This window comes from Macaca mulatta, chromosome 9, assembly GCF_049350105.2.
Source record: "Macaca mulatta isolate MMU2019108-1 chromosome 9, T2T-MMU8v2.0, whole genome shotgun sequence".
NCBI classification, from domain to species: domain Eukaryota; kingdom Metazoa; phylum Chordata; class Mammalia; order Primates; family Cercopithecidae; genus Macaca; species Macaca mulatta.
This window is the reverse complement of record NC_133414.1, coordinates 78,864,043-78,891,392: the sequence shown is the minus strand read 5'-3', so window position 1 is coordinate 78,891,392 and position 27,350 is coordinate 78,864,043. Positions and strand designations below refer to the sequence as shown.

Here is a 27,350-nt window from a genome sequence, read left to right as displayed (position 1 = left end):
CTCCTCTGTAATGCTAGCACCTACCTCATTGAGGTATTGAGAGGGTTAAATGAGTTAATTCATGAAAAGCCATTAAAGCTGTATTTTAAGGGCATATGAAGATTTTAGAAATATCTAGTACATAGTAAGCATTCACTAAGTGTTGGCTTATTATTACTTTATCACTCGATTTTTCTCAATAAGCTGATGTGACATTTTACTGATTAGGGATAATAAAAATAGGGAACAAAGGCTGGGAGAGGTCGGAGCATTTACCCAAGGTCACATGGCTGATAAGTGACACAGCAGGGATTTTCAGCCCCAGCACCACACTCAGTGCTCCCCCAACTGCCCAGAGCTGGCCCCGGAGCTTTCTGGCTGGACCACGCACTGATCTGTCCTGGGCCACTTTCTCTGAGCCCAGCTGGGGACTCAGCACAGTCCCTCTGCCTACAGATACGCAGAAGTGTGAGCTGATCTGCCAGTCGGCGGACACGGGGGACGTGGTGTTCATGAACCAGGTGGTTCATGATGGGACACGCTGCAGCTACCGGGACCCATACAGCGTCTGTGCGCGTGGCGAGTGTGTGGTGGGTGCACCCCGGGCCACCCCGACTACCGGCAGAGGGGGACTGGAGGGCTGCACTGCAACTCCTCCTGCCTGGGAAGATGAGCATTGCCTCACTGGCCCACTCGCAACACCCTGTTGGTCCTCAGCGTAGCCCTGGGGAGCTGGAAGGGGTTAATTATTGCTCAGCCCCATTGGAGGGGAGAGGAGATGGCAAGAATCCTCATCATGCCGGGTTTAGACCTCACCCAGGTCCCACGGTGAATTTGTGCCAGAATCCTGTCCAGGGACACCTCTCAGGCCAGAGGTCTTCTCCTGACCAGGGCCTGGGGATGGGAATGGGAGCCCCAGGGTGGCGGTGGGGGCAGGGGAGCCTCCTCCCACTGACCTCACCTCTGGCCTCAGCCTGTCGGCTGTGACAAGGAGGTGGGGTCCATGAAGGCGGATGACAAGTGTGGAGTCTGCGGGGGTGACAACTCCCACTGCAGGACTGTGAAGGGGACGCTGGGAAAGGCCTCTAAGCAGGCAGGTGAGTCGGGCTGGGGCTGGGGGGATGATGAGGGCTGACTGGAGTTCTTGCCGTCCCTTGGGGGGCCCTCCCTCCTTGAACTGTGCCACAGTCTGGGGTGGGGAGAAGGGGCCCTGGGGCCCATCTCTAGGCCTTCCTGGGCTGCCCAGGCTGGTGAGCCAGGTGCTGCAGCCAATCACCTCATCTTCCAGGCAAGCTCCTCCCTGAGTCTGGGGCCCAGGAGCTCCAAGAGGCATTTTCCCGCTAGGCAATGTTTTGTCATGGGAGCTTGGCCATCCCTTGGACCCTGGGGTTACTGGTGGGAGGGAGAGGTCAGACAGGTCTAAAGGGGTAGCCAAGACTGGACTGATAATTTTCTTTTCCTCTCTTTCTCATTTTTTTTTTTTTTGAGACGGAATCTCGCTCTGTCGCCCAGGCTGGAGTGCAGTGGCCGGATCTCAGCTCACTGCAAGCTCTGCCTGCCGGGTTTACGCCATTCTCCTGCCTCAGCCTTCCCGAGTAGCTGGGACTACATTAGCTGGGACTACAAGCGCCCGCCACCGCGCCCGGCTAGTTTTTTGTATTTTTTAGTAGAGACGGGGTTTCACCGTGTTCGCCAGGATGGTCTCGATCTCCTGACCTCGTGATCCGCCCATCTCGGCCTCCCAAAGTGCTGGGATTACAGGCTTGAGCCACCGCGCCTGGCCTCTTTCTTATTTTTTTAAACCTGCGGCACTTGCTGCTTTGAATTCCTGGTATCTTTGAGTCCCTTGACTTTCCTCTCTACCTCCAATCTGACCAAACTTGCTGTGGAAAAGAACCCAATATCAGTCATTCACACTTTAGTGTAAAGGGGGCCTATTTTCCCTTGGGAGATGTTACACTTTGTCTCACCTTTGATTGTTGGGGACAAGATTGGTGGCTCTGAGAAAGTCCAGGCCTTGGGTCGGGAGGGCCATGGGGGCTCAGGACAGTCATGTGGGGTCCTCACGGCCTTTATCATTAAATTCCATCAGTAGCAAGTAGTTTAAGGTCTGAGAAGAAATGGGGAGAGAGAGTCAGAGGAGCAAAAAGGGAGGGGGGAAGGACAGAAGTGAGAGGTAGAGGAAGAGGGTCAGGAAAGAGGGAAGTAATAGCCGCTCTCACACACACAGAGGCCCTTACAGTTTACAGGACACATCTCATTAGATCCTCCCAGCACCCTTATGGAGAAGGTCTCATCCTCAGTTTACAAATGAGGATACAGAGGTTCAGAGAGGTTCTGTGATCAAATGAGATGTTCCTGGGTGCCCAGCAGGGGAGTGGGGGATGCTGGGCAGTGGGACCACCAGCTTAGAATGCTCACGACTTCTGGATCCCCTTGTGTGGCAGGAGCTCTCAAGCTGGTGCAGATCCCGGCAGGTGCCAGACACATCCAGATTGAGGCACTGGAGAAGTCCCCTCACCGCATTGGTGAGTGCCGGGGTGCTGGGAAGGGACAGCGGGGCCCCAGGCCCTGCCCTCTGATTTGGGGGAGCTGGGAGAGCAGAGGGCAAGATTCTAGTACAAGTGGAATTGTAGTAACTGGAATAATGGGCAGAGATCCCCTTTTCATTTTATTTTAAATTTTTGCTGCATGGGTAACCCATTCCATGGTTTACATTTCAGAAGGTCTAAAAGGGGACCTAGTAAAGAGTCCCCTTCCTACCCCTGTACCCCGGGGGCAGTTTTCTTCCCCAAGGGCAACTACTGTTAATAATTTCTCGCGCATATAGATGGCTGTTAAAGGAAAACCATTTTCTTTTTTTTTTTTTTTGAGATGGAGTCTTGCTCTGTTGTCTAGGCTGGAGTGCAGTGGCGCAATCTCGGCTCACTGCAAACTCTGCCTCCCGGGTTCAAGTGATTCTCCTGCCTCGGCCTCCCAAGTAGCTGGAATTACTGGTGCCCACCACCATGCCTGGCTAATTATTTTATTTTATTTTATTTTTTTTTTGAGACGGAGTCTCGCTGTGTTGCCCAGGCTGGAGTGCAGTGGCCGGATCTCAGCTCACTGCAAGCTCTGCCTCCCGGGTTTTTCGCCGTTCTCCTGCCTCAGCCTCCCGAGTAGCCGGGACTACAGGCGCCCGCCACCGCGCCCGGCTAGTTTTTTGTATTTTTTAGTAGAGACGGGGTTTCACCGTGTTAGCCAGGATGGTCTCAAACTCCTGACCTCGTGATCCGCCCGTCTCGGCCTCCCAAAGTGCTGGGATTACAGGCTTGAGCCACCGCGCCCGGCCTAATTTTTGTATTTTTTAGTAGAGACGGGGTTTCACCATCTTGGCCAGCCTGGTCTCGAACTCCTGACCTCATGGTCCGCCCACCTTGGCCTCCCAAAGTGCTGGGATTACAGGCATGAGCCACTGCACCTGGCTCAAGGAAAACCATTTTCACAGAGTACATCAGTCAACTTTTGCTGCCTAACACTCCACTCCAAAACTTAGTGACTTCAAACAAGAATTGCTTCTTAGCTTGCAGTCCTGTGAGGCATCAGTTTGGGCTGGGCTCTTTGAGGTGGTTCTTCTACCTGTCTGCCTGGACCGACTCATGCAGATACCCTCAGCTGGTAGTTCTCTGGGAGCTGGTTGGTCTAGGATGGCCTCACTCACATGTCTGGTGGTTGGTACTGGCTGTCAGCTGGGGTCATGGAGGTGGCAGGGCCACCAGGCTAACCCAGTATTATTCACATTATGTCTGTCACATAGTCCTCAGGAACGGCTTGTGTCATGTTTTCTAGTGTGCCATTAGTCCAAGTCACATGGCCAATCCCAGATTTAAGGGGTAGAAAAATAGACTAGCTCTTGATGGTGGAAGTGGTGAAATTACAGTGCAAAGGAGCATGCATAGAGGAAGAGGAGGAATATAGAGGCATTCTGCAGTCTACCACGCATTATTCTCATTATAATTATTACATTATTCTCATTATAATAACACTCAAACACCAAGCCACTAAATGAGGTGACATCCTTATGCTTGTAACAGTTATCCAACTATGAAGCCAGGCTGGATTAAAAATGAGAACCCCGCAATAAATTAATAAATTTAAATTAAGGCCATTAATATAATGTGATAGATGTTTGGTTTCATTTTTTGCTGAAACTAAATTGGCTGTCAAAAAATAGACATGTCCAGAAAGGCAAATCCATAGAGAGAGAGAGAGAATAGATTAGTGGCGGCCAGGGGCTGGGGAAGGAAAGAGGCATGATGGCTAATGGGTATCAGGTTTCTTTTTGGGGTGATGAAAATGTTCTGGAATTAGACAGTGACGATGGCTGAATCTACTTAAAAATCACGTTGGGTGCAGTTGCTCACGCCTGTAATCCCAACAACTTTGGGAGGCCAAGGTGGGCGGATCGCTTGAGCTCAGAAGTTTGAGATCAGTCTGGGGAACATGGCAAAATCCAGTCTCTACAAAAAAATACAAAAATCAGCTAGACATAGTGGTGCATGCCTGTAGTCCTAAGCTACTTGGGGGGCTGGAGCGTCTCAAAAAAAATTTCACTGAATTGCACACCTTATTCGAGTGAGTTGTATGGCATGTGAATTATATTTCGGTTCAAATCCCGTGAGCCTGGTTCAGAGCAGGGTCCCAGTGGCAAGTGGGCAGCAGGCTGCTTCTCCCACACTGGGCAGTGGCGTCTGTGTTCAGACCCCTTTGCAGAGGACATACAGGCCACAATGTCCCCTTGAAATGTCACAGAGGCCCCTCTTACCTATTACGTCTGCCAAGTCACACTGCTTGGCACCAATTTCATCATAAATGGAAAAACAAAACACATATCTCTTGGCAGGCTCACATCACACACGAATGCTGCCATTCATATTTTTAGGTTATCGTCAAAACAGCAATTTGTAAATATCTTCAAAGTTTCCTAGATAACTTGCATTTCCTGGAGAATGCATCTGCATTGGCACCTCCCCTTAACACAGCTGCAGCGGGTTCCTAAACTTACATTCTGGAAGGCACCTGAAAGGCATCGTCCCAACAGGCCATAGGCACAAGGGGAAACTGAGAACCAAAGTGGATTGGGGGCCTCTGTATGCCCTGATTCATCCTTGAGGGATGTGGGCAGAGCCAGTCTGGGCCCAGGTCTCCTGCCTCCCAGCCCTGTTCCCTTGCCAGCCATGCCACTCTACCACAGCGAGCCCAGGTTAGAGGACATTGGTTCAGACAAGTCCTGCCTGCTATGCCTGCCTGGCTGTGGGGAATGTGCTGGAGTTAGGGGCCGGGGGAGGGAAGGGGCAAGGAGAGAAGGGACATCTATTCCAAAAAGAGGTGAAGCTCACTGACACTGCATCGCCTGGGGATGATTGCAGAACATTAGCAGCCCCTTCCACCTTCTGCTGTCTCCAGAAACCTAGTTCTTCGATCCCCTCGAAGAACTAGTCTTCTGTGGAGGTCATGGCACAGGCTGCTAGCACCGGGGGCAGGCCGAGTGCAGGCTTGCTTGCCTGTTTGTTGGGTGAGTTCCCTGAAGGGTTAGAGTTTTCCGGGGAGCCTGGTGGGGAGAGCGAAGCAGGGGCGACCCAGGAGCTGAACTCTGAAGTTGGCACAGGTTGTGTGTTATACAGGTGTGAGGCACACAGTGGCCTTCAGTGAAAACGTGTGAATATGTGTATGTGAGTGTGAGTGTGTGCATGTGTGTGCATGCCTGTGTAGGGGTGCGTGTACCCAACAGGATATGTAGAGGCCCAGGACAGGTGGCAGCTCTGGCAATGAAGGGAGAGGCTCTGTCCATTGTCATTAGACTCTCCTGGAATTGGGGACATGGACTCTCTGAAAGGAAGGGTAGAGAAGAGAAGGAGAACTCATGCTGTTTGTGTCTCCCATGCGCTGGGCCATGAGTTGCCACTTTTCATGCATTATGTTTAGTAAGCCTCATGGCCATCTATGAATATTGTTATCCCGTTTTGCAGTTAAAGGAAACTGAGGCTCTGACAGAGGTTAGATACAGAGCAGGTCGGTGGTGGAGCCTGGATTCAGGACTGGGTCTGGACAGTGGAGAGTTTATGGTGGTCCACCCCCCACTGTCTGGAATGAGGGGTGCATAGTCGGGGCTCTGCTACAGTGAGGTGCAGGAGTAGTCAAGGGCAATAGGAGGACTGGAGTCTGCACCTGGCCTGAGGAGCTGCCCAGCCTTAGCCTAGACAGTCTGAAGCTGCTGGGGGCCGAGAGCGGTCAGGGAGCCTGAGGGAGAGGCCTGGGGTGGGCAGGAGGCGAGGGGCATCTCTCCAGCAGCCTCCCAGGAAGGAGCAAGGCTCTTCTTTTTCTACCCCTCTTCCCCAACCCCTCCCACCCCCACATTGCTGCTGTGTCTCTGGGCACCTGGGTTCTGGCCCAGCTCCAACTGTAGCCCACTGTGTGTCCAGGACACTGTGTGTCTAGGAGCCTCCAATTCCCCATCTGTATTAACAATAGCCCAGCCCTTAGGATGTATTTAAGGATTGAACTGAAGCAGTTGGCAGAGTGACTGACACATGGTTAGTGTTCTCGGATCCTTAGCTCTTATATGACAGTTACGACCATTTACATCTGTCCCAGGTAGGAGCTCTGTGGGCCCTTCCTCCTGGACACCCCAGGGCTCTGGAGACTTTGCCCTCCCTACTTGGCTAGGGGGCTTGGGTTTCAGGCTGCTGGGCCCTAGGAAGTTCAGGGTGACCAAAGGTACCACTCAGGGACCTTGGCCAGTTGTCGGCATCTACATGTCTCCCACCCACCTGCCTCCTGGGGTCTTTTGGTAGTAAGTTGTGAGTTACTCACTGACTGGGACATTAAGGGGTAGAAATTTATGGATTTTTAAAATCTCTGCCTCTGTGCTAGGGCCCGTGCTGGGCCGAGGACACCAAGATGGAGATGAGCCAACAGGCTGCTGGAAGAGGCATGGCATCTGCAATCACAGCAGTGCCAAAGGCCAGCACTTTTCTGGTGGTCTAGCGATAGTGCCCACTGTACGTCACTACTTGCCAAGCTGGCTATGTTTCTGAACTCTTCTCATTGTCCTGAGAGCCTCAGTAGTGGGGGGCGGGGATTTCTATTATCCTCCTGGGGCAGCAGCAGCCCTGTGAACTGGGTACAGTTATCATTCCCATTCTCCAGATGGTGAAACTGAGGCAACACAGTGGGGCTGAGTAGTTTCCTCACCATCAGTCTGACTCCAGAATCTGTACTCTCAACCTCTATGCTCTGCTATAGAAATTCTAGGGAGGGCAGAATCCCTGAGGATTGGGAAACCAAAGAAGACTCCCTGGAGGAGAGGGGATTATGCTGAGCCTCAACTATGGGTAGAGATTAGTTAGGCAGGAAGAAAGGAAGGCAGTAAGAGCGGGAGGAATGGTGTGCACTAGGATCCAGAGGCAGCAACGAGAGTGTGTATGTGTGTGTGTGTGTGTGTGCGCGCGTGCGCGCGCACCCAGAGATGGTGGCAGGTGTGTGTGTGTGTATGTGTGACGGGGAGTGTGTTGACCTGTCTGACTCAGGAGGGCTTGGGTGGGGAGGAAAGGCAGGTGGACAGGAGCCCAGACGGCTCACTGGGAAGGCCTTGAATATCATATTTGGGGCCCGCCCCCTGTGGAGAGGGACAGAAATCTGTGTGACTCTCTCTCCTCACCGGCCAGTGGTGAAGAACCAGGTCACCGGCAGCTTCATCCTCAACCCCAAAGGCAAGGAAGCCACAAGCCGGACCTTCACCGCCATGGGCCTGGAGTGGGAGGCTGCAGTGGAGGATGCCAAGGAAAGCCTCAAGACCAGTGGGCCCCTGCCTGAAGCCATTGCCATCCTGGTGAGTCCCACTCTGTGTGGTGGCAGCCCCTGCCCAACCCCCTTGTCCCCTTAGATCACTACATCTGCTGCCAAGCCAGCATGGCACCATTTTGGTGTCTTTAGGAGCCTGGGTGAGGGCAAGGCACCTTCCATCCTGGGGTCAGCTCCTCATTTGTACTTTAAAGGCTGCAGGATGGCAAGTGAGGAGAGATAAAGAGAGTTATCTTCTCACTGTCAGACCCCAGATGCTACATGCAGGGAGCCTGTCCTCTTTAAGGCAGTCTTGGACATGGAGCCTGGAGGGAGGCTGGGCAGGGCTGGGTCATCCTGGCATAATCCCACATCTGTGTGCATCATAGCATGGCTGGCAAGGGAGTCCAGGAGCAGCTTCCTTGGGCTTTAAGGCAGCTGATCCAGGGGCTCCAGCTTCCTAAAAAGGGAACAAGGAGCTGACTGGGGCCCATTGCTGCCCATAACCCCCTTCCTAGAGCATGGGCCAGGGCTTGTGGAGCAGGGATTAACCCAGCAGATGAGACCAGGAGGAGCTCTGTCCATGGTGCCCTCAGCACTGGCTGGTGGTAGGGATACCTTGGATGGATTTTGTTCCTGGTGTCACCCTCACCAGCTGGGGGGCTCCTGGAGGACAGGCTCTGTGGCCTATTGGTGTCAGTATTATCAGTTCAATCCAGCACATATTTTTGACTCACCTTATATTTGTTGACCACTCATACACTTATGGCCAGGTGATTTTCAACAAGTGTACCAAGGCCATTCGATGGGGAACGAATAGTGTCTTCAAAATATGGTGCCAGGACACCTGGATATCTACATGCAAAAGAATGAAGTTCGACCCCTTCCTCACACCATATACAAATATTAACTCAAAATAGATATAAGAGCTTAAACCATACAACTCTTAGAAAAGAACAGAGGGGCAAATCTTTATGACTCTGGATTCTTAGATATGACAGGCACTAAAAGCATATACAGCAAAAGAAAAAATAGATAAATTGGACTTCATCAAGATTGAAAACTTTAGTGCATCAAAAGACATTATCAAGGAAAGGAAAAGACCACCTTCAGAATGGGGGAAAATACTTGCAAGTCATATATTTGATGAGGGTCAGTATCCAGACCATTCTTATTAACTGCCTTCTAGAGCCAGGCAGTGTGGATGCTGCAGTGAGCAGAACAGACAGACAGACAGCCCTGCCCTCCCGTCCGAACTTAGGTCTATGAAAAGAAGAGCATTCCTAGGTGCACCGGCTGCCCTTGGGCCTGGCACACGGCAAGTGTCCAGCCTGAGTTTGTCCCATGGCAGCTGATCTGAGTCCAACCTCCTACCGCACCCCAGCCATGCTGGGCACTACCTCATTCCAGCTTTCACAGGTTCTCCGACCCTAAGGCCTTCTCTTTGGCCCCTCCCCTCCCAGTGCATGCCACCCTTGCTTCCTTCTCTGGTCCTGTGCCAGCTCCCCATCTCTCCTCAGGTGCTCCCCCCAACTGAGGGTGGCCCCCGCAGCAGCTTGGCCTACAAGTACATCATCCACGAGGACCTGCTGCCCCTCATTGGGAGCAACAATGTGCTCCTGGAGGAGACGGATACCTATGAGTGGGCGCTCAAGAGCTGGGCCCCCTGCAGCAAGGCCTGTGGAGGAGGTACCGATTCCCTGACCCACCAGTGCATTGTTGGGGCAGCCCAGGATCCCTTGAGAGGCAGGGGTGGGGGCTAATGTTGTCTCTATTTGATGTGTCCTTGCCTATGACTCAGTTTCTCCTTGAAGATCTCCAGTGTGTGGGACCCCGTTTTGGGCAGGGCCTTTGGGATGAGGCTGGGGGTGCTAGAGCCATATCCAGGCAGAGCCTCTGCCCTGAAAGAGCTCACCCACTGTGAGGACAGACAGCTGTCCAAAGCCATCTTTTCACCAGCGAGATGGAGCTGATCAGGAAGGTGTCCCTCAGAAAGTGACATGGGCAGGCGGGGCATAGGCAGAGGGAGGTGGGATTGGCCCACAAGGCTCTCCATGGGTACTGCCCCTGAGGCCCCAGCAGGGCAATGGGGGGCCTGGCCAGACTAGGCCCACGGCAGCCTGCCCACCCCATAGGGATCCAGTTCACCAAATATGGCTGCCGGCGCAGACGAGACCACCACATGGTGCAGCGGCACCTATGTGACCACAAGAAGAGGCCCAAGCCCATCCGCCGGCGCTGCAATCAGCACCTGTGCTCCCAGCCTGCGTGAGTGCTCCCGGGGAGGGACAAGGAGTCTGGTTCTATGCCTAGCCTGGGCCCCAGGCAGTGGGGCTGCTGAGCCTGCTCCCCTCAGCACTGGGTTATGGAGACACGACCATACAGGCAACACGGGTTTCAGTGCTTCTGGGCTCCAGGCCCAGGCCAGGATGCTGATCTCTACCTCTTCTCTGCCCGATTATCAGGTGTCTAGGGACACGGCTCAGCCCGCCAGCCCTCAGCCATGGTCCAGCCCCTAATTGGGATTCCCTGGCTTGAGGCTACATGCTCTTCTGAGCACAAGGATGACCTTGGGATTATTTGGGGGAGAGCCTTTGGGGAGAGGAGAGAGCTGTGCCTGGTGGAGGGCTCATGGCCAGGCCTCTGAACCTGTTGCAGAGCCAGCCTCAAGACCTCCTCAGCCTCCACTGGGCTCTCCTAGTACATCCCAGGCAGACTGAGGCCGAGGGTGGCTGGCGGGTAGCAACTGCAGAGGGCCTTGCCCATCCTCCTGCTTCCCCAGGAGTCCTCCCTGGCAGGGGTAGGGTGCTGCCTGGGTCTCGTCAGCTTCTGCTCCCCTGGGCTGGGGGAATCCCAAGGCCGGGCATGTGATTGGGGCAAGGGTGGGAACTAGCTAGAGGTTGCTGTGGCCTCCTTGTCTGTGCCCAGGCCAGACCATGATACCCAGCCCCTCCTCTGCCCGACAGCTTCATAACCAGCCCCCTGTGCTTCTCTTTCACTCATTCCTTTGTATTGTTATTCAGACTGATTTTCCCACTAATGCCTGTAATCACAGAGCATGCAGGGTTAGCTCTGCCTGAGGTCCTGGCTGGTGTCCCCCAACCCCTACCCCTTTGGGGTTTTAAGGAAGAGCATGACTTAGCAAACCTGCCTGCAAGCGACTAAAAGATGCCTTGGGAACCCAAGGAGGAGTAGGAGTTGAGGCTCTCCCTCCTTCCATCCCCACTAGAGCAGTTTTGTTTCCTCTAATGCACCCAGTGGGTATGCGCTTAAGATGCTGTTGGAAGTTGCTCAGTGGCTAAAAGACACTTGCAGGCCACCAGCATAGCTACTCTGTGCGGAAGCTGTGGGTGATGACGGTGACAGTAACAGTGTTCTTGTCCCAGGAGCCCCATGGAGATTGGGGGATCTACCTTGAAAGTGTGGCTTTGATCTGTTTTGTGCTCTGATGCTTCTCAGCACCCAGGACAGTGCCTGCACCAGTAGGTACTCAAATATGTATGTGGCTTTGAAGTAATCATGATGTGAAAATGGGATAACTGAGGCTTAGAGGGCTAAGAGCTTGCCCAAGGACACGAAGGGTGCTAGGATTTAAATACGCATCATGCCTGTTTTTCAGACGAGACACAGCAGGAGAGAAGAGTGCCCTCCCTGAGGTCACATACCCAGGTAGCTGCAGAGCCAGGTGGACAGTTGTCCTAGGACTCAAACATTCTGAAACCCAAACCCACTCTCTGGCTTCTGCCTGCAGCTGTCTGGGGATGGGAAGTGTCCTCTGGGATGAAGTGTCCCCGTGGTCTCACCTCCTCTCCTTTCACCCTGTTTCCAGGTGGGTGATGGAGGAGTGGGGTGCCTGCAGCCGGAGCTGTGGGAAGCTGGGGGTGCAGACAAGGGGGATACAGTGCCTGCTGCCCCTCTCCAATGGAACCCACAAGGTCATGCCAGCCAAAGCCTGCGCCGGGGACCGGCCTGAGGCCCGACGGCCCTGTCTCCGAGTGCCCTGCCCAGCCCAGTGGCGGCTGGGAGCCTGGTCCCAGGTGATTGTCCTCAGGAGGTGGGAGGGGCTTGAGGAGGAGGTGGGTCTGAGGGATTTTTTGGTGCTCCCTGCAGGCAAGAGAGTTTCTGCCTGAATTGCTCCCCCTACATCAAATCTTGTTTTTCTTAAAGTAGAATAGCTCCCATAGACCCCAGGCCATGGCTCTGTGCTAGCTTTCTGTTCATTCATTATCGCCAGTAAGCTTCACACAGTGCCGGGAGGCATGGGTTCATGTCCCTGTGTTCCAGATGAGCAGATCGAAATACACTCTTGCATTCCAGAAATATTTGCTGAGCACTAGCACAAGGTGCCAGACCTTGTACTAAGAATGTGGGAACCCAGCATCAACCAGACAGAGCTGATTCTTGCCCTCGTGCAGCCCACAGTCCTGTGAGGGAAACGTATTAGACCATCAGTCAACCCACAGCCAAGCACTGACAGACTGCAGTCGGAGCTGGGTGGGGAGTAGCGGGGCAATGTGGTGGAGGATGAACGGTGGTCAGAGGGCTTCTCTGAGGAGGTGTTGCTCAAGCTGAGACCAGAGGGACAAGCCACAGGAAGAGACCAAGGCAGGAACCATCTTACAGTGTTCCAGAAACCGACAGGACAGTGGGGCTGGAGCTGACTGGGAGGGATAGGGGCTGCAAGATAATGCTGGGGAGGCAGGTGGAGGCAGGTGGGGGTCCGTGGCTACAGGCTTTGCAAGGACTTTGCATTTTTTCTAAGAGCAATGGGAAACCAGGGAAGCCTTTTAACGCAGGCATTACAAGCTCTGATTTCAGGTTGTAAAGACCACTCTGGCAGTGCTGTAGAAGGTTGTCAGGAGGTCAGGGTAGCAAAAGGGAGACAGCAGTAAGCCTGCTTAGTTATCTGAGTGCTCTGTGGCTTAGACCTTGGACGTTACCTAGGAGAAATTGCCTCGAGGAAATTGTCTTGGGTTTTCTTTTAAATACTCATTTGATGTGAACATTGAGAACATCATGCCAAGTAAAACAAGCCAAGCTGGATGCAGTGGCTCGTGCCTGGAATCCCAACACTTCGGGAGGCTGAGGTGGGCAGATCTTTGGGAGGTTGATGTGGGTGGATCGCTTGAGCCCAGGAATTCGAGACCAGCCTGGGTAACATAGCAAAACCTCGCCTCTACAAAAAATGTAAAAAGTTAGCTGGGCATGGTGGTGTGTGCTGTAACCTCAGCTGCTCTGGAGGGTAAGGTAGGAGGATTGCTGGAGCCCAGGAGGTCAAGGCTCCAGCGAGCTATGACCATGCCACTGCACTCCAGCCTGAGTGACAGAGCAAGACCTTGTCTCAAAAAAGAAAGAAAGAAAGAAAGAAAAGAGAAGTAAAGAAATAAGCCAGACATCCAGATATGTAAGGACAAACACTATATGAGGGCACTTTGCTGGTGATTTCCAGGGGCTGGGGGAGGGAGAATGAGGAGTTAGTGTTTAATAGGCATGGAGTTTCAGTTGGGAAAGAAGAAAATGTTCTGGAAACAGATGGTGGTAATGATTGTACAACAATGTGAATGTGCTTAATGCCACTGAACCGTACACTTAAAAATAGTTAAGATGGGCTGGGCGTGGTGGCTCACCCTGTAATCCCACCACTTTGGGAGGCCAAGGCGGGCAGATTGCCTGGGGTCAGGAGTTCAAGACCAGCCTGGCCAACATAGTAAAACCCCATCTCTACTAAAAATGCAAAAATTAGCCGGGCATGGTGGCGTATGCCTGTAATCTCAGCTACTCAGGAGACTGAGGCAGGGAGACAGAGGTTGCAGTGAGCCAAGATCACTCCATTGCACTCCAGCAAAACTTCATCTCAAAAAAAGAAAAAATTAGTTAAGATGGCAAACTTTTTGTTATATAGATATTACCCCAATTTAAAATCCTCATTTGATCACAATGATGTTTATTGTAATAGCAAAACATTAGGACATATCCCAAATGTTTATCTATAGAAGATTAGACCAAAATCATGGTCTGTTCATACAATACAGTACTATACAACAAGAAAAATGAACAGGCCTGAACTGTACTTACCAAAATAGATAAACTTCTATTAATAGAGGATACATTTAGGTGAGAAAAAGCACTTCAGTATGAAATAAAAAAGCACTTCCAATGGATGTCATTTCCTTAATGTTTAGAGGGGCACAACGCAATTTGTAAAAATTCCGGGATGCTCATTTATTAAAGCTGGTAGTGGCATCTGGATAGGGTTTTGTGAATAACTCCATACTTTTCTGTATGCTTGAAATATTGCATTTTGAGTATTTGTAAAGAACCAAAAATCCGCACACAACGCATGCATTTTATATCCATCTCCATCATATATAGCTTCATTTGTTTTGATATCAAATAGAAAGATTGCTGGTCTTCAAAGGACTCCACAGATAAAAGTAACAGAGAGATGGCAGATAGTGGAAGATACTGGCCCTGTTGCAATAAGCAAAATATAGAGATGAATCTCTAAATGTAACTTTGATTAAGTAAGAATTGCAATTCAAAGCATACACAGACACTGGATGGTCTTCAGTATGTCCAAAGAACAGAGGAAAGGTTGGGGGTTTTATTAGAAGGAGACATAATATGTATTGTGTTGAACACAAACTCCTTGGCACTAGACAGGCTTTTGGGAGCTGGCAAACTCTGGCTGGTGAGTGATGGTGCTATGTAAAACCAGCCTTGGAGTCACAGTAGGTTGTTTCGGCAGTTGCTAGGTAAAACTGGTCTTGGAATTACATCAGCCTGTTTCAGCAGCTGGCCTTGTGGAAAATTTAATTCTTGGAGCAGGTGCTAGGTGCCCTGAGTGCTTTTTCCCCTGGCCCTTCAACTCTGATTTAGTTGGGTGTGACAAGTATGACCCTATTCATGTAATCAACTTTCACAGCCCCTTATGAGACTGACTGAGCAGTCAGGAGCTGTTAACTGCTGTTTGTAATGATTCATCCTGGGAGGATGAGCCGTGTTTGTGTGGCCCCATGACCCTTGTGTCTCAGTGGTCACATGCTCCAGTGTGGGAAGTGGGGTCCTGCAAGTTCCTCTCCTTCCAGCTAGGTAAGGCTATGGTCAGCACCTAAAGAGTAACCCAGTCACAATGGGCAGCGCTGCTTTCCTGGAGTCCCTGCCCCTCCACTGAGGACCTCCACAGGCCCTGTTTGTCAGAGTAAGAGTGGGTCAGGTCCAGCGGACGATGTGTGTGGCCACCCCCTGCAAACGGTGGTCCTCTGCTGCCTCCTGCTCCTTGTACCTGCACCCTTCCCCCTCAGGGAAGAAGACACTTTTGAACATACTTCTGCAGGCCCATGTTTGGTAAATCAAGTCACAAGATTATTGACTATCAGAGCTAGTCAGAGAAGGGTCCATGGAGACCCTGTCGCCCAGCTCTCTCAGTTTACAGAGTTAGACACTGAGCTAGGCGAGGGGGTAGCAGATGCCACAACCCAGGCCCCTACATCCTGTTAATAGGATATCATCACGTCAATCCACCTGCCCCAGGTCACACCATGTAGTGGACTGCAACAGGGGAGTTTGCTAAAGTGATACACAAAATATTTAAGAACCCAGGCACAGACCAGACACAGTGCATGCAGGTGGTAGTAGGGAATGGGGTCCCAGAGGTTCCCTCCTGAGCCAGAGGTTAACCATTTAGATTGTGGAAAGGCCCATGGGGTTATAGGCTCAGGGCAATGGCTCTTCACCATTGGTATCAGGAATATTTGACAATGGGTGTGATGTCCCAACGAGGTTACTTAGAAGCAGTCCTTGCATGTCCCTCTGGTCAAGTGAAGACTCGATGCTCTGTTTCATACCCTTTCTGTCCCCGGGCATTGGCTGGGCTCTGAGCTCACTGGCTCGTCTTTCTTCTCTCCACCTGCCCTGACCCCGGCCGCTGTGCCTGGCACTGACCCACCCATGGCAGTGCTCTGCCACCTGCGGAGAGGGCATCCAGCAGCGACAGGTGGTGTGCAGGACCAATGCCAACAGCCTCGGGCAGTGTGAGGGGGATAGGCCAGACACCGTCCAGGTCTGCAGCCTGCCCGCCTGTGGAGGTGAGCCAGAGGGGATGGGGAGGCCAGGTCCAGTCCCTTGGGACCAAAGTCCCAAATACTAGAATTGCTTCTCCCTGCTCATAGGAAATCGCCAGAACTCCACGGTGAGGGCTGATGTCTGGGAACGTGGGACGCCAGAGGGGCAGTGGGTGCCACAATCTGGACCCCTACATCCCATTAACAAGATATCATCAAGTAAGTACAGCCTATGGACCCTACCCGGCTCCCCAGACCTTTCAGTGGCCCTCGTGTTGCAGCATGGGCCACGCAGTGGAACAAACCCAGCTTGTAACTGTGTGTGTGACCTTCACCTCCCTGGGCCTCAGATTCCTCAGCTGTGAAGTGGGGAGGAGGCTCTGCTGGTCCATGACCCCTTACCTGCAATTCCAAAATGTTTATTTCTAAGTTTGGTGCAAACCTACCTGGCAGCAAAATCTGACCTGAACTGATGAGATCATTTATTCTTTTGCTATAGAAATGTCACCATATTTAGTTACAAGGTGATATCTCAGGCTCCACTGAGGATGTTCTATAATATAAACACAGAATATTAATTTTCTGATCCCCAAAGTTCTGAATTCTGAACTATATCTGGTTTCAAGATTTTCAAACAAGCAATTATAGATCTGAGCTGCCTTTATAGGATTGGTGAGAGAATTGGATGAGAGAACGCATGCACTCCTGTCTGGCTATCAGCTTCCAGTAACAATAGGCCTAGCAATTTCTCTCAGCCCCATGATTCAGTTCATCCTCCTATCTTTCCATTCATCCACCCACGGATAAATATTTACTGAGCATCTGCTACGTGCCAGCCTGTAGATTCTTCACCCCTTTCCTAGGTTCCATCTCTCTTTTCTTTCCTCACCCTCCTGAGGACCAGGGTCTGGCAAGATGAGTAGCAGAAAGATCAAAGACCCTAACTCCCAGTTAGAGGACCAGTTGGCTGCAAATTTCTTAACCTCTCTGAGCTTAGTGACCTCATCTGTAAAATAAGGTTCTGACTAGATGTCCTCAAAGGACCTTCTACCTCCCGTCTTCTACTTCTCTGCTCCTAGGCTGAGGTTCCCAATGGGGGAGTCCCTGGGTTTCCTGCCCTTTTCCTTCCCAAAGTTAAAGGACGAGGCCCTGATTCTGGTGCCGGAGATCTGGCGCCATCTAGAGGCCACTGGCTTTCCATTTTTCTCTGCTCTTTCTCTTGTTCCCCTAAGCCTGCCCCTCCACCTGTGTCTCTCTCTTTCCCTCTGTTCCTCCCACTCTTCCCACCTCCCTCTTTCTCTCTCTCTCTCTCTCTCTGGCAAAAAGTAGTAGAAAAAAAAAGCTCCTGCCTTCACATTCTGTCTGGAGAAACCTACATGGAGTTATCACAGAAAGGTGTGATATTTTGGGCAAAGCCAACTAGTGTAGTGAGCACTTACCTTTGCCAGGTACTTTAAAGATGTTATCTGCAATGTGATTATTCATTGGTAAGGGTCAGCATCAGCCCCATTTTATAGGTGAAGAAACTGAGGCTTGGAGGGTTTAAGTGACTTGCCAAAGGCCCCACACTTTTAAGTGGTAGAGCCTGGATTTGAACTGAAATCTGCTTGATTCCAAATTAAGCAGTAGCAGTCTTAATGTCCGGATGTGTGCTGACTGTGGCAGGATGGTCAGTCTGCCTGTCCCAAGCATGAGTTGCCTGGGCTCTAGCCTGACCCTGGCTGGAGTGGGTCAGGCATCTTGGGTTGTTTGGGAGGGGCTAGGGTTCCCACTTCTATCCAGAGCAGCTGCAAGTTAGAACCACCTGGTGGTAGGCCACACCCTAGATTGTCCAGTGTGTGGGTGAAGGAGACGGCATCCCCAAGCATTCCAGTGTGCAGCAAGGCTGAGGGCGAATGGTGGAGGGCCAGGGTTCTCAGATGCGCCCACACGTGGAGTCCCCTGGAGGGCTTGTGAAAGCACAGCGCTGAGCCCCAGCCTGAGTTTCTGATGCAGTAGGACTGGGTGGTGCCGGAGGATGTGCATTGCCAGCAAGCTTCCGGGTGACGCTGATGCTGCGTGTGGGGACATCACTTGGAGATCTGCCGCTCTAGAGGATTTTAGTTCCTCTTCCACGTAGTCAGAGCTCACTGTCCTGTCAGGCGGCTCCATAGCTCACCCTGGGAAAAAGCTTTACAGTGGGTCCAGCAGGGGCGGGGGGTGGAGGGCAGGCAGTCAGTGGGTGAGTGGGAGGCGAGGCCACCTGACTGACAGGCATCCCCACGTTGCTTCCATCCTTGTGCTGTGTGTGCAGCGGAGCCCTGCACAGGAGACAGGTCCGTCTTCTGCCAGATGGAAGTGCTCGATCGCTACTGCTCCATTCCCGGGTACCACCGGCTCTGCTGTGTGTCCTGCATCAAGAAGGCCTCGGGCCCCAACCCTAGCCCAGACCCTGGCCCAACCTCACTGCCCCCCTCCTCCACTCCTGGAAGCCTGTTACCAGGACCCCAGGCCCCTCCAGATGCTGTGGAGCCTCCTGGAAAGCCAACGGGATCAGAGGACCATCAACATGGTGGAGCCACACAGCTCCCAGGAGCTCTGGATACAAGATCCCCAGGGACCAAGCACCCCTTTGCCCCTGAGACACTGATCTCTGGAGCATCCTGGAGCATCTCCCCTACCACCCCCGGGGGGCTGCCTTGGGGCTGGACTCAGACACCTATGCCAGTCCCCGAGGATAAAGGGCAGCCTGGAGAAGACCTGAGGCATCCAGGCACCAGCCTCCCTGCTGCCTCCCCCGTGACATGAGCTGTGCCCTGCCATCCCACCGGCACATTAACACTCTGTGTACTGCCCCGCGACCCCCAGCTCAGAGGACACACACCGCAGGGCAGGCGCAAGCACAGACTTCATTTTAAATCATTCGCCTTCTTCTCGTTGGGGGCTATGATGCTCTTTACCCCACAAAGCGGGGCGGGAGGAAGACAAAGATCAGGGAAAGCCCTAATCAGAGATACCTCAGCAAGCTGCCCCCGGCGGGACTGACCCTCTCAGGGCCCCTGTTGGTCTCCCCTGCCGGGACCAGGGTCAACTATTGCCCCCTCCTCACAGACCCTGGGCCCGGGCAGGTCTGAATCCCGGCTGGTCTGTAGCTGGAAGCTGTCAGGGCTGCCTGCCTTCCCGGAACTGTGAGGACCCCTGTGGAGGCCCTGCCTATTTGGCCCCTCTCCCCAGAAAGGCAAAGCAGGGCCAGGGGAGGTGGGGGGCTGTTCACAGCCAGGCCCAGAAGAAGGGGGCCTGGGAATGTGGCATGAGGCTTCCCAGCTGCAGGGCCGGGGCCGGTGGGACACAAAGTGATGTGATTGCAGGCCCAGCCCTGGCAGCCGAGAGCTCCGTGCAGTTCCTCCAGCCGAGGCCAGGCAGCAGAGGCCAGTTCGTCTTTGCTGGCTGGAAGATGGTGCTCATGGCCATCCTCTGGCCCTGCAGATGTCACTTGTGTTACTTCTGGTGACTCCAGATTACAGACTGGCCCTCAATCTCACCCCCAGCCCACCAGAGAAGGGTGCTCAGGACACCCTGGACCCCAAGTCCTCAGCATCCAGGGGTTTCCAAACGGGTGCTCACCCCCTGGCTCAACCAGGATGGCGACTTCAATGATCACTCTCAGCCTGGAAGGGGACTCTGTGGGACACAGAGGGGACACGATTTCTCAGGCTGTCCCTTCAATCATTGCCCTTCTCCAAAGATCACTACTGCTGGAGTCAGGCATCTTCGTCTCCTACCTGGCTCAAGCTGGGCCAGAGTGTGTGGTTCTCCCAGGGGTGGTCGGATCCCAGGACTGAGGACCAGAGTCTACTCATAGCCTGGCCCTGGAGATGACAAGGGCCACCCAGGGCAAGTGCCCCAGGGCAGGGTGCCAGCCCCGGCGCAGTGCTGGGGTGGGGAAGACACACTGACCCACGGTGCTGTAAGGGCCTCAGCTGGGCTCAGCTGCTGGCCATGCTACCTCTGAGGGACAGGTAACAGCCTTAGATCCTCTGGCTCTCAGGAAGTGGCAGGGGGTCCCTGGACACCACCAGGGTCTTGGAGGATGTCTCCTAAATTCCTGCCGGGTGATAGAGGTGCTTCTCACTTCTTCCTTCCCCAAGGCAAGGGGGCTGTTCTGAACCAGGCTGGGGGAACACGAGCAGTGGGTCCCTGGCCTGTAACCCGTTTGGAGAGTGGAGGTCCTGGGGGGCTCCCTGCCCTCCCCCTGCTGCCCTCCCCTCCCTGGGATGCTGGGGCACACACGGAGTCATTCCTGTAAGAACCAACCTGGCCTGTGTTAAACTCTTGTGCCTTGGAAATCCAGATCTTTAAAATTTTATATATTTATTAACATCGTCCTTGGACCCCAAAAAGTTGTGTGTGTGTTTCTTTTTCTCTTTCTGATTTATGGGAAGGGGATAATGAAGCCAGAGCTCAAAGGCTGAGGGCTGGGCTGTAGCAAGAGAACTGGGTGTGGGGGCACAGCTCACTGCGGCTGTCTCCTGTCCCTCCACCTTTCCACCCATGCCCTGCTGTGGCACTGCCAGGTGGGACAAAGGGTTGCCACTGGTTTCTTGGCTACTGAATCTCCTGCTTCCCTGAGGCCCAAGTTGCAGGACAACACTTCATTTCAGGTTAGTGCTTCAGGAGAAAAAAAATCTTTTGTGATTCAAATTTGTGAAATTCTCAAGCTGTTTAAATGCAACTAGAGGCCAGTGGGGCAGAGTGGCTCATGCCTGTAATCCCAGCACTTTTGGAGGCAGGAGTTCCAGACCAGCCTGAGCACTATAGCAAGACCCTGTCTCAATGAAAAATAAAAAGAACATTAGTCAGGCGTGGTGTTGCACGCCTGTGGTCTCAGCTATTTAGGAGGCTGAAGTGAGAAGATCCCTTGAGCCCGGGAGTTTGAGGCTACACTGAGCTGTGATTGTGCCATGGCACTCCAGCCTGGGTGACAGAGTGTGACCCTGTCTCAAAAACAAAAAAGAGCAACAAGAGGGGCTCTCTAAAGGATTCCTAACAACCACAGAACAAAGAGATCATCATTGAAAGCAAAATGACTACAACCACTTTTGCCTTCTAAGCAGTGGCAGAATTTGTGTCATGGAGTAAAAGAATCTACACCGCTGGGCACTGAGAAAAGGTGAAGCCAGCAAAAGGGCCTCCTGTCATTATATGGAGCCTACTCCTCCCCTTAAGGCCGAGGAGAAAATGGTTTGGAGACTCCTACCCCTGTAGGGGTGGGAACACAGAGAGGGCAGCCTCTCCATCCATCTTTGGCTGGGGGCTTTTTAGGATGCAGGTTGTCTAATATGTCTAAGGTTCAATTAAATTTGTGTTGCCATCTCCCCAAACATCTGGAAATGTCCACTCCCCAAATTAAGGGCTTTTTATGGGTCAGGATTTTTGCTTGTTTTGGTGGAAACTGAGAAAATGAAAGGATTCACGGGTGAAGATAGAGGAACAGCACCAAGGGCCCTCTTCCATCACAGCCTCTGAAACATCCCTCACTTCTCATAGGAGCCCACTGGGAAAGGCCATATGGGAATGGTTTTACCCCTTCCTGCCCTAAACTGTGTCCTGCTTGGAGTCTGGTGGGTGCAGGTGCCAGGGTGCCAGACTGCCTGTCTCTTCCCTGGAGGGGATTCTCCAGGCCGCTCTGACTTCAAGGCTGTATCCACACCTGCCCCACGCTTGGCAGAGCCCTGCCGCAGTGACAGCCAGGTACCCAGAGTCTAGCCTATCAGCCCCCACTGGCTTCCAGAGCCCTTGCCCTGGTCTGCCAAGCTTCCTCAAGCCATAGCCAGGGGCCAGCACACCTGTCATTTTGGAGGAAGCCCCCTGAAGTTCCAGCATCTCCTTGCCCTTGGGGTCAGTAGGGACAGTGCTGCACAGAGTCCTCCTTACCCTCTTGTCCAAAGAGCTTGGGAAGTCCTCACCATGGCTGTCCTCTGTGTCCAGATGGCCTCCTTGAGGTTCCAGCCTATGACTTCATTTGGGCTAGTAAGGCATGAAAGCTCCTGGAGGGGAAGGGATCGGGGGATGGCCAGGATTCAGGGAGAGCAGGAGACTTACCTTCCCATTCCTCCAGAGGAGAAGAGGCGCAATTGGAGCCTCGTCATGTTCCTGGAAAATAGACTGGCCTCTGGGCCCTCTCTTGATTTACCCTCCTGGTGAACCTCCAGGCCTTCCACCTGAAATGATACAGCAGGCAGGGGAAGAGAGGAAGGCACAGAGCCTGGACCATCTGACCTGGAACTCTGTGGGCTCTTCCAAAGAGCCCCTGCTCCCTACCTGGCTTCAGGAGACTGAAGGCTTGGGGGAAGGTAGGGGTGTGGGGGAGGAGGGAAAGAGCAAGAAGCGGTGGAAATGTAGCTGGGGCAGTCCCAGGGACCCAGCTGCCATGGATTAGAAATCTCTGGGGCCTACACCACAAATCTTCTCCTTTAAAAACTTATGCAAGAAATATATGCTCATTATTGAAAAATTTTACAACCTGAGAAAAAAAATCTATAATTCTACCTAGCAATAACCACTGTTAATAATTTGGCTATCCATTCCAGATGTGTGCATGTGCAAGATTGTGCGTGTCTATACACACACACACACACACACACACACACACACACACTGGGTGGATATTATTAATACTATATGCATACACATCATCTGGGATCTGGTGGATAAGCTCCCGCTTCTACCACCCCTACAACAATATAATACGAACACCTTTCCACAGTGAACTACGTTGAACTACGTTTTTGTTTTTGTTTTTTTTTTTTTTGAGATGGAGTTTCCCTCTTGTTGCCCAGGCTGGATCTCGGCTCACTGCAACCTCCACCTCCCAGGTTCAAGCGATTCTCCTGCCTCAGCCTCCCCGAGTAGCTGGGATTACAGGCATGTGCCACCACTCCTGGCTAATTTTGTATTTTTAGTAAAGATGGCGTTTCTCCATGTTGGTTAGGCTGGTCTTGAACTCCCAACCTCAGGTGATCCGCCCACCTCAGCCTCCCAAAGTTCTGGGATTACAGGCATGAGCCACCATGCCCAGCCACATCTTTTTTAATGACTGCACAGTACCCCACAGTATGGCTAGATGACCATTTATTTAACCAAATCCCCCAGTTCCATAAACTTCCTGTACAGCCTGTGGAACCGTGAGCCAATTAAACCTCTTTTCTTTATGAATTACCCAGTCTCAGTTAGTTCTTTATAGCAAAGTGAGAATGGACTAATACAGAAAACTGGTACCAGAGAAATGAGGCATTGCTATAAAGATAACTGAAAATGTGGAAGCAACTTTGGAACTGGGTAACAGGAAGAGGCTGGAACAGTTTGAAGGGATCAGAAGAAGACTGGAAGATGTGGGAATGTTTGGAACTTCCTAGACACTTGTTGAATGTTGTGACCAAAATGCTGATAGTGATATGGACAGTGAATTTCAGGCTGAGGAGGTCTCAGATGGAGATGAGAAATTTATTGGGAACTGTAGTAAAGGTCACTCTTGCTAGGCTTTAGCAAAGAGACGGGGAGTATTGTGCTCCTGCTCTAGAAGTCTGTGGAACTTTGAACTTGACACAGATGATTTAGGATATCTGGTGGAAGAAATTTCTAAGTAGCAGCGTTCCAGAGGTGTCCTGGCTACTTCTAACAGCATATACTCATATGCATTCACCAATATATGGTCTGAAATTGGAACTCACATTTGAAAGGAAAGCAGAGCATAGCAGTTTGAAAAATTTGTAACCTGACCGTGTGGTAGAAAGACCCACTTTCTTGGGAAAAATTCAAGCCAGCTGCAGAAATTTGCATAAGTAGAGGAGCCAAGTGTTAATAGCCAAGACAATGGGGAAGATGTGTGGAGGGAGTTTCAGAGGCCTTCATGGCAGCCCCTCCCATCATAGGCCTAGAGGCTTAGGAGGTAAAATGGTTTCATGGGCTAGGCCAAGGGCCCCACTGCCTTGTGTAGCCTCAGGACATGGCACCCTGAGTCCCAGTCACTCCAGCTCCAGCCATGACTAAGGTCCCCAAATGCATCTCAGGCTGCTGCTCCAGTGGGTGCAAGCCATAAGAAGCCTTGGTGGCTTTCATGTGGTATTGGCCCAGCAGGTGCACAGAGGGCAAGAGTTGAGGCTTGGGAGTCTCTGCCTAGATTTAAGAGGATGTATGGAAACGCCTGGATGTCCAGGCAGAAGTCTGCTGCAGGGGCAGAGCCCTCATGGATAACCTGTACTAGGGCAGTGCAGAGGGGAAATGTGGTATTGGAGTCCCCACACAGAGTCCTTACTGGGGCACTGCCTAGTGGAGCTGTGAGAAGAGGGCACCGTCCTCCAGACCCCAGAATGGTAGATTCACTGATGGCTTGTGCCACGTGCCTGGAAAAGCTGCAGGCACTCAATGCCAGCCTGTGAAAACAGCCAAGTGGGCTGTACCTGGCAGAGCCACAGGGGTGGATCTGCCCAATGACTTAGAAGCCCACTTCTTGTCTCAGTGTAGCCTAAATGTGAGACATGGAGTCAAAGGAGATTATTTTGGAGTTCTAAGATTTAATGACTGCCCTTCTGGGTTTCAGACTTGCATGGGGGCCTGTGCCTCTTTGTTTAGACTAATTTCTCCCATTTGGAATGGAAGCATTTACCCACTGCCTGTACTTCCATTGTGTCTTGGAAGTAACTAACTCACTTTTGATTTTACAGGCTCATAGGAGGGAAATTCTAACATATACTGCAAGATGGCTGAATAGTGAGGACATTATACTAAATGAAATCAGCCAGTCACAGAAGGACAAATACTGTATGATTCTACTTAAGCGAGCTACCTAGAGCAGTCAATTCCATAGAGGCAGAGCGTAAAATGGTGTTGCCAGGGACTGGAAGAGGAGAGAATGGGGAGTTATTGTTTAATGGGCATAGTGTTAGCTTTGCAAGATGAAGAGTTCTGTGGACAGATGGGAGTGATGGTGGCACAGTGATGTGAATGTACTTAATGCCACTGAACTGTGTATTTACGATGGTAAATTTTATGTAGAAAAATACACATAAAAATCAACTATTGGATGGAGAAGGAATTTCATTGCTTCACATATGGGGAAGGGTGGAGAAGAATCAGGAGCCTTGAGTGCGACTATATCCAGGACTTTGTCCCCATGGAACAATGATGGAATCCTCTGAAACTCCAACCTTCCTTCCCCCACAAAAAACATTTCCAAGGACAGAATGTGATTGGCCCAGCTTGGGTTACATGCTTATCCTACCCCTGACCAGTCCTGTTAATACAGGAGGTAGAAAGAAATTATTTAGGCTGATAGTGAGGGCAAAAGAATCCTCGGCAGAGCTTCCCTTTTAATAAAAAACAGCCCAATAAATTTTTTTTTCTAACAAAGAGCAGCCTGAAAAATCGAGCTGCAAGCATAGATAAGCAAACTGGAAGCTTGTACAGGGGAATGCTGGCAGCTGTGCCAATAGAAAAGGACTACCTGGGAGCCAGGCATGTCCAACATGGAGGCTCCAATTTCCCTTTTTTTTGTTATCATGTGTACAGTAAAGGAATGGGCAACATGGCACAGGCCAGGCAGAGTCCTGTGTAATAAAAGATTAGGGTGAGGGTGGCCAGAAATTATCACCTTATGCAAGTGGCACACCTAGCCCTAACCAGTTTTTCGTGCCCTATGCAAAGGCACACATGGTCCAACCAATCTTTCCCACTCTGTGTAAATCAGACACCACCTCCTCAACCTCATCTATAAACCCCCCTGCATTTCACCATGGAACAAGCAACCCATTTCTCTGGGACCCCTGTCTGCAGCAGAGAGCTCTTCTCTTCCTTTCACCTATTAAAACTTCCACTCTTAACCTCATTCTTTGTATGTCCGTGTCCTTGATTTCCTTGGCTGTGAGACAACAAACCTTAGGAATCACCCTAGACAATGAGGTTGCTTCACTGTGCGAAGGGATGGGGGGTTCTGGTTGGACAGTGCTAGGTTTCACATTCCTGGACAGCCAAGAACAAGGGCTACCTCCATGGCTAAGGAGATGGACTCCCAAGTAGGACCTAGAGCCTTCAGAGAAAAGATGAAAGGGAAAATCTGTCTCCATACTTCAGGGAGAGAATCAAGGGAAAGGGAGAAGAGAATCTCCAGGGCCTGGAGACACAGAAAACTTAGGAGTGACTAGGAAGTGGCCATGGCATCCTGAACCCAATGAGAAATCACTCGGATACCCAAGAGGACAGGGAGCACCCTGGGGAGCAGGGCCTAGAGACTGTCCTGAACATGGCCACAACATTCTTACATGCACTGCCACTGGGGAGACAACCCCGGTAGAAGAGGGGCGAGGGCCTTTAAAAACAAGGTGGCTTAATGTTGAACGTGAAGCTGTTTACTTAACAGCAAATCCCTATCCATCCACTAATCTTGATTGAAGCCTGCTGCACAGAAAAGTTTTGTGTGAATGGAGTATTTGGGAAAACCCAGAGGTACGGAATCCATCTGAGTGAATGTAAGGTAGGGTAGTGTTGCCAAGAATAGAATGTAGCCACAATCCATGGAACTAAGTCCACTTACTTCATGATCTAAGCCAGTAAAATAGCAGCTCAGAGCCACAGGGGACCATGACCTTGTAAATCCTCAATGCCTCCTCCCACCCCAATTTTCCAGGGAATTTGCAGAAATGTCATGGAAGACATTTGGACTTCCCAGAGAGTCTTCTCTAGATCTTATGATTTCAGAAATGTAACCACAGCTTTTGGCTAGGATGGGTAAGGCAGTAGAATACAGTTTTGTTTTGTTTTGAGTTCTGAGACGGAGTCTTGCTCTGTTGCCCAAGCTGGAGTGCACTGGCATGATCTTGGCTCGCTGCAACCTCTGTCACTCAGGTTCAAGTGATTCTCCTGCCTCAGCCTCCTGAGTAGCTGGGATTACAAGCATCCACTACCATGCCTGGATACTTTTTGTATTTTTAGTAGAGATGGTGTTTCGCCATGTTGGTCAGGTTTGTTTTGAACTGCTGACCTCAGGTGATCCGCCCACCTCAGCCTCCCAAAGTCCTGGGATTATAGGCGTGAGCCACCGCACCCAGCCAGAATGCAGTTTTTAGGAGCAGGGATTCTGGAGCCAGACATCCAGGCTTTGGATCCTGGCTCTGCCACTAGTTAACTGGAAGACTTCAGACAAGTTGTTTGACCTGCATGTATGTAGATATGTACTGCATATAAAGCACATATGTGCTCATCACCAGCTTTTACCTAAGTCGCTACCTCTGTGGCCAGCACACACAAAAACATAACTCAATAATTGGCAACAGTGATCATTCTAAGGAGGCCTGCATGTTCCCCGACCTCTGCTCTATCCTACCCAGAGTCCTGTGTGTCTTAGCTCCAGGAGGGGCAGAGCCCCTTTCTCAGGGTGCCCCAACTGCCATCTGCCCTTCAGTTCTCTAGAACATAAAAGAACCAGGGAAGCCCCAAGTGGAGGTAGCACTTGGG

The 27,350-nt window shown here is 51.6% G+C and overlaps 1 protein-coding gene across 2 annotated transcripts in view; it reads left to right on the top strand.

Annotated features, from left to right (window-relative positions):
• Positions 1-20,242, top strand: part of ADAMTS14 (ADAM metallopeptidase with thrombospondin type 1 motif 14) — a 91,003-nt gene extending 70,761 nt beyond the window's left edge. For both annotated transcript variants that reach the window (XM_001107840.5, XM_015147451.3), the window contains exons 13-22: positions 436-569; positions 953-1,076; positions 2,427-2,507; positions 7,686-7,849; positions 9,321-9,489; positions 9,936-10,068; positions 11,630-11,837; positions 15,758-15,887; positions 15,972-16,082; positions 18,157-20,242. In XM_001107840.5, the coding sequence (XP_001107840.2) occupies positions 436-569; positions 953-1,076; positions 2,427-2,507; positions 7,686-7,849; positions 9,321-9,489; positions 9,936-10,068; positions 11,630-11,837; positions 15,758-15,887; positions 15,972-16,082; positions 18,157-18,650 (1,748 nt within the window). In that variant the 3' untranslated portion in view covers positions 18,651-20,242. The remainder of the gene's footprint in view (positions 1-435; positions 570-952; positions 1,077-2,426; positions 2,508-7,685; positions 7,850-9,320; positions 9,490-9,935; positions 10,069-11,629; positions 11,838-15,757; positions 15,888-15,971; positions 16,083-18,156) is intronic.
• The last annotated feature ends 7,108 nt before the right edge of the window (positions 20,243-27,350 follow it).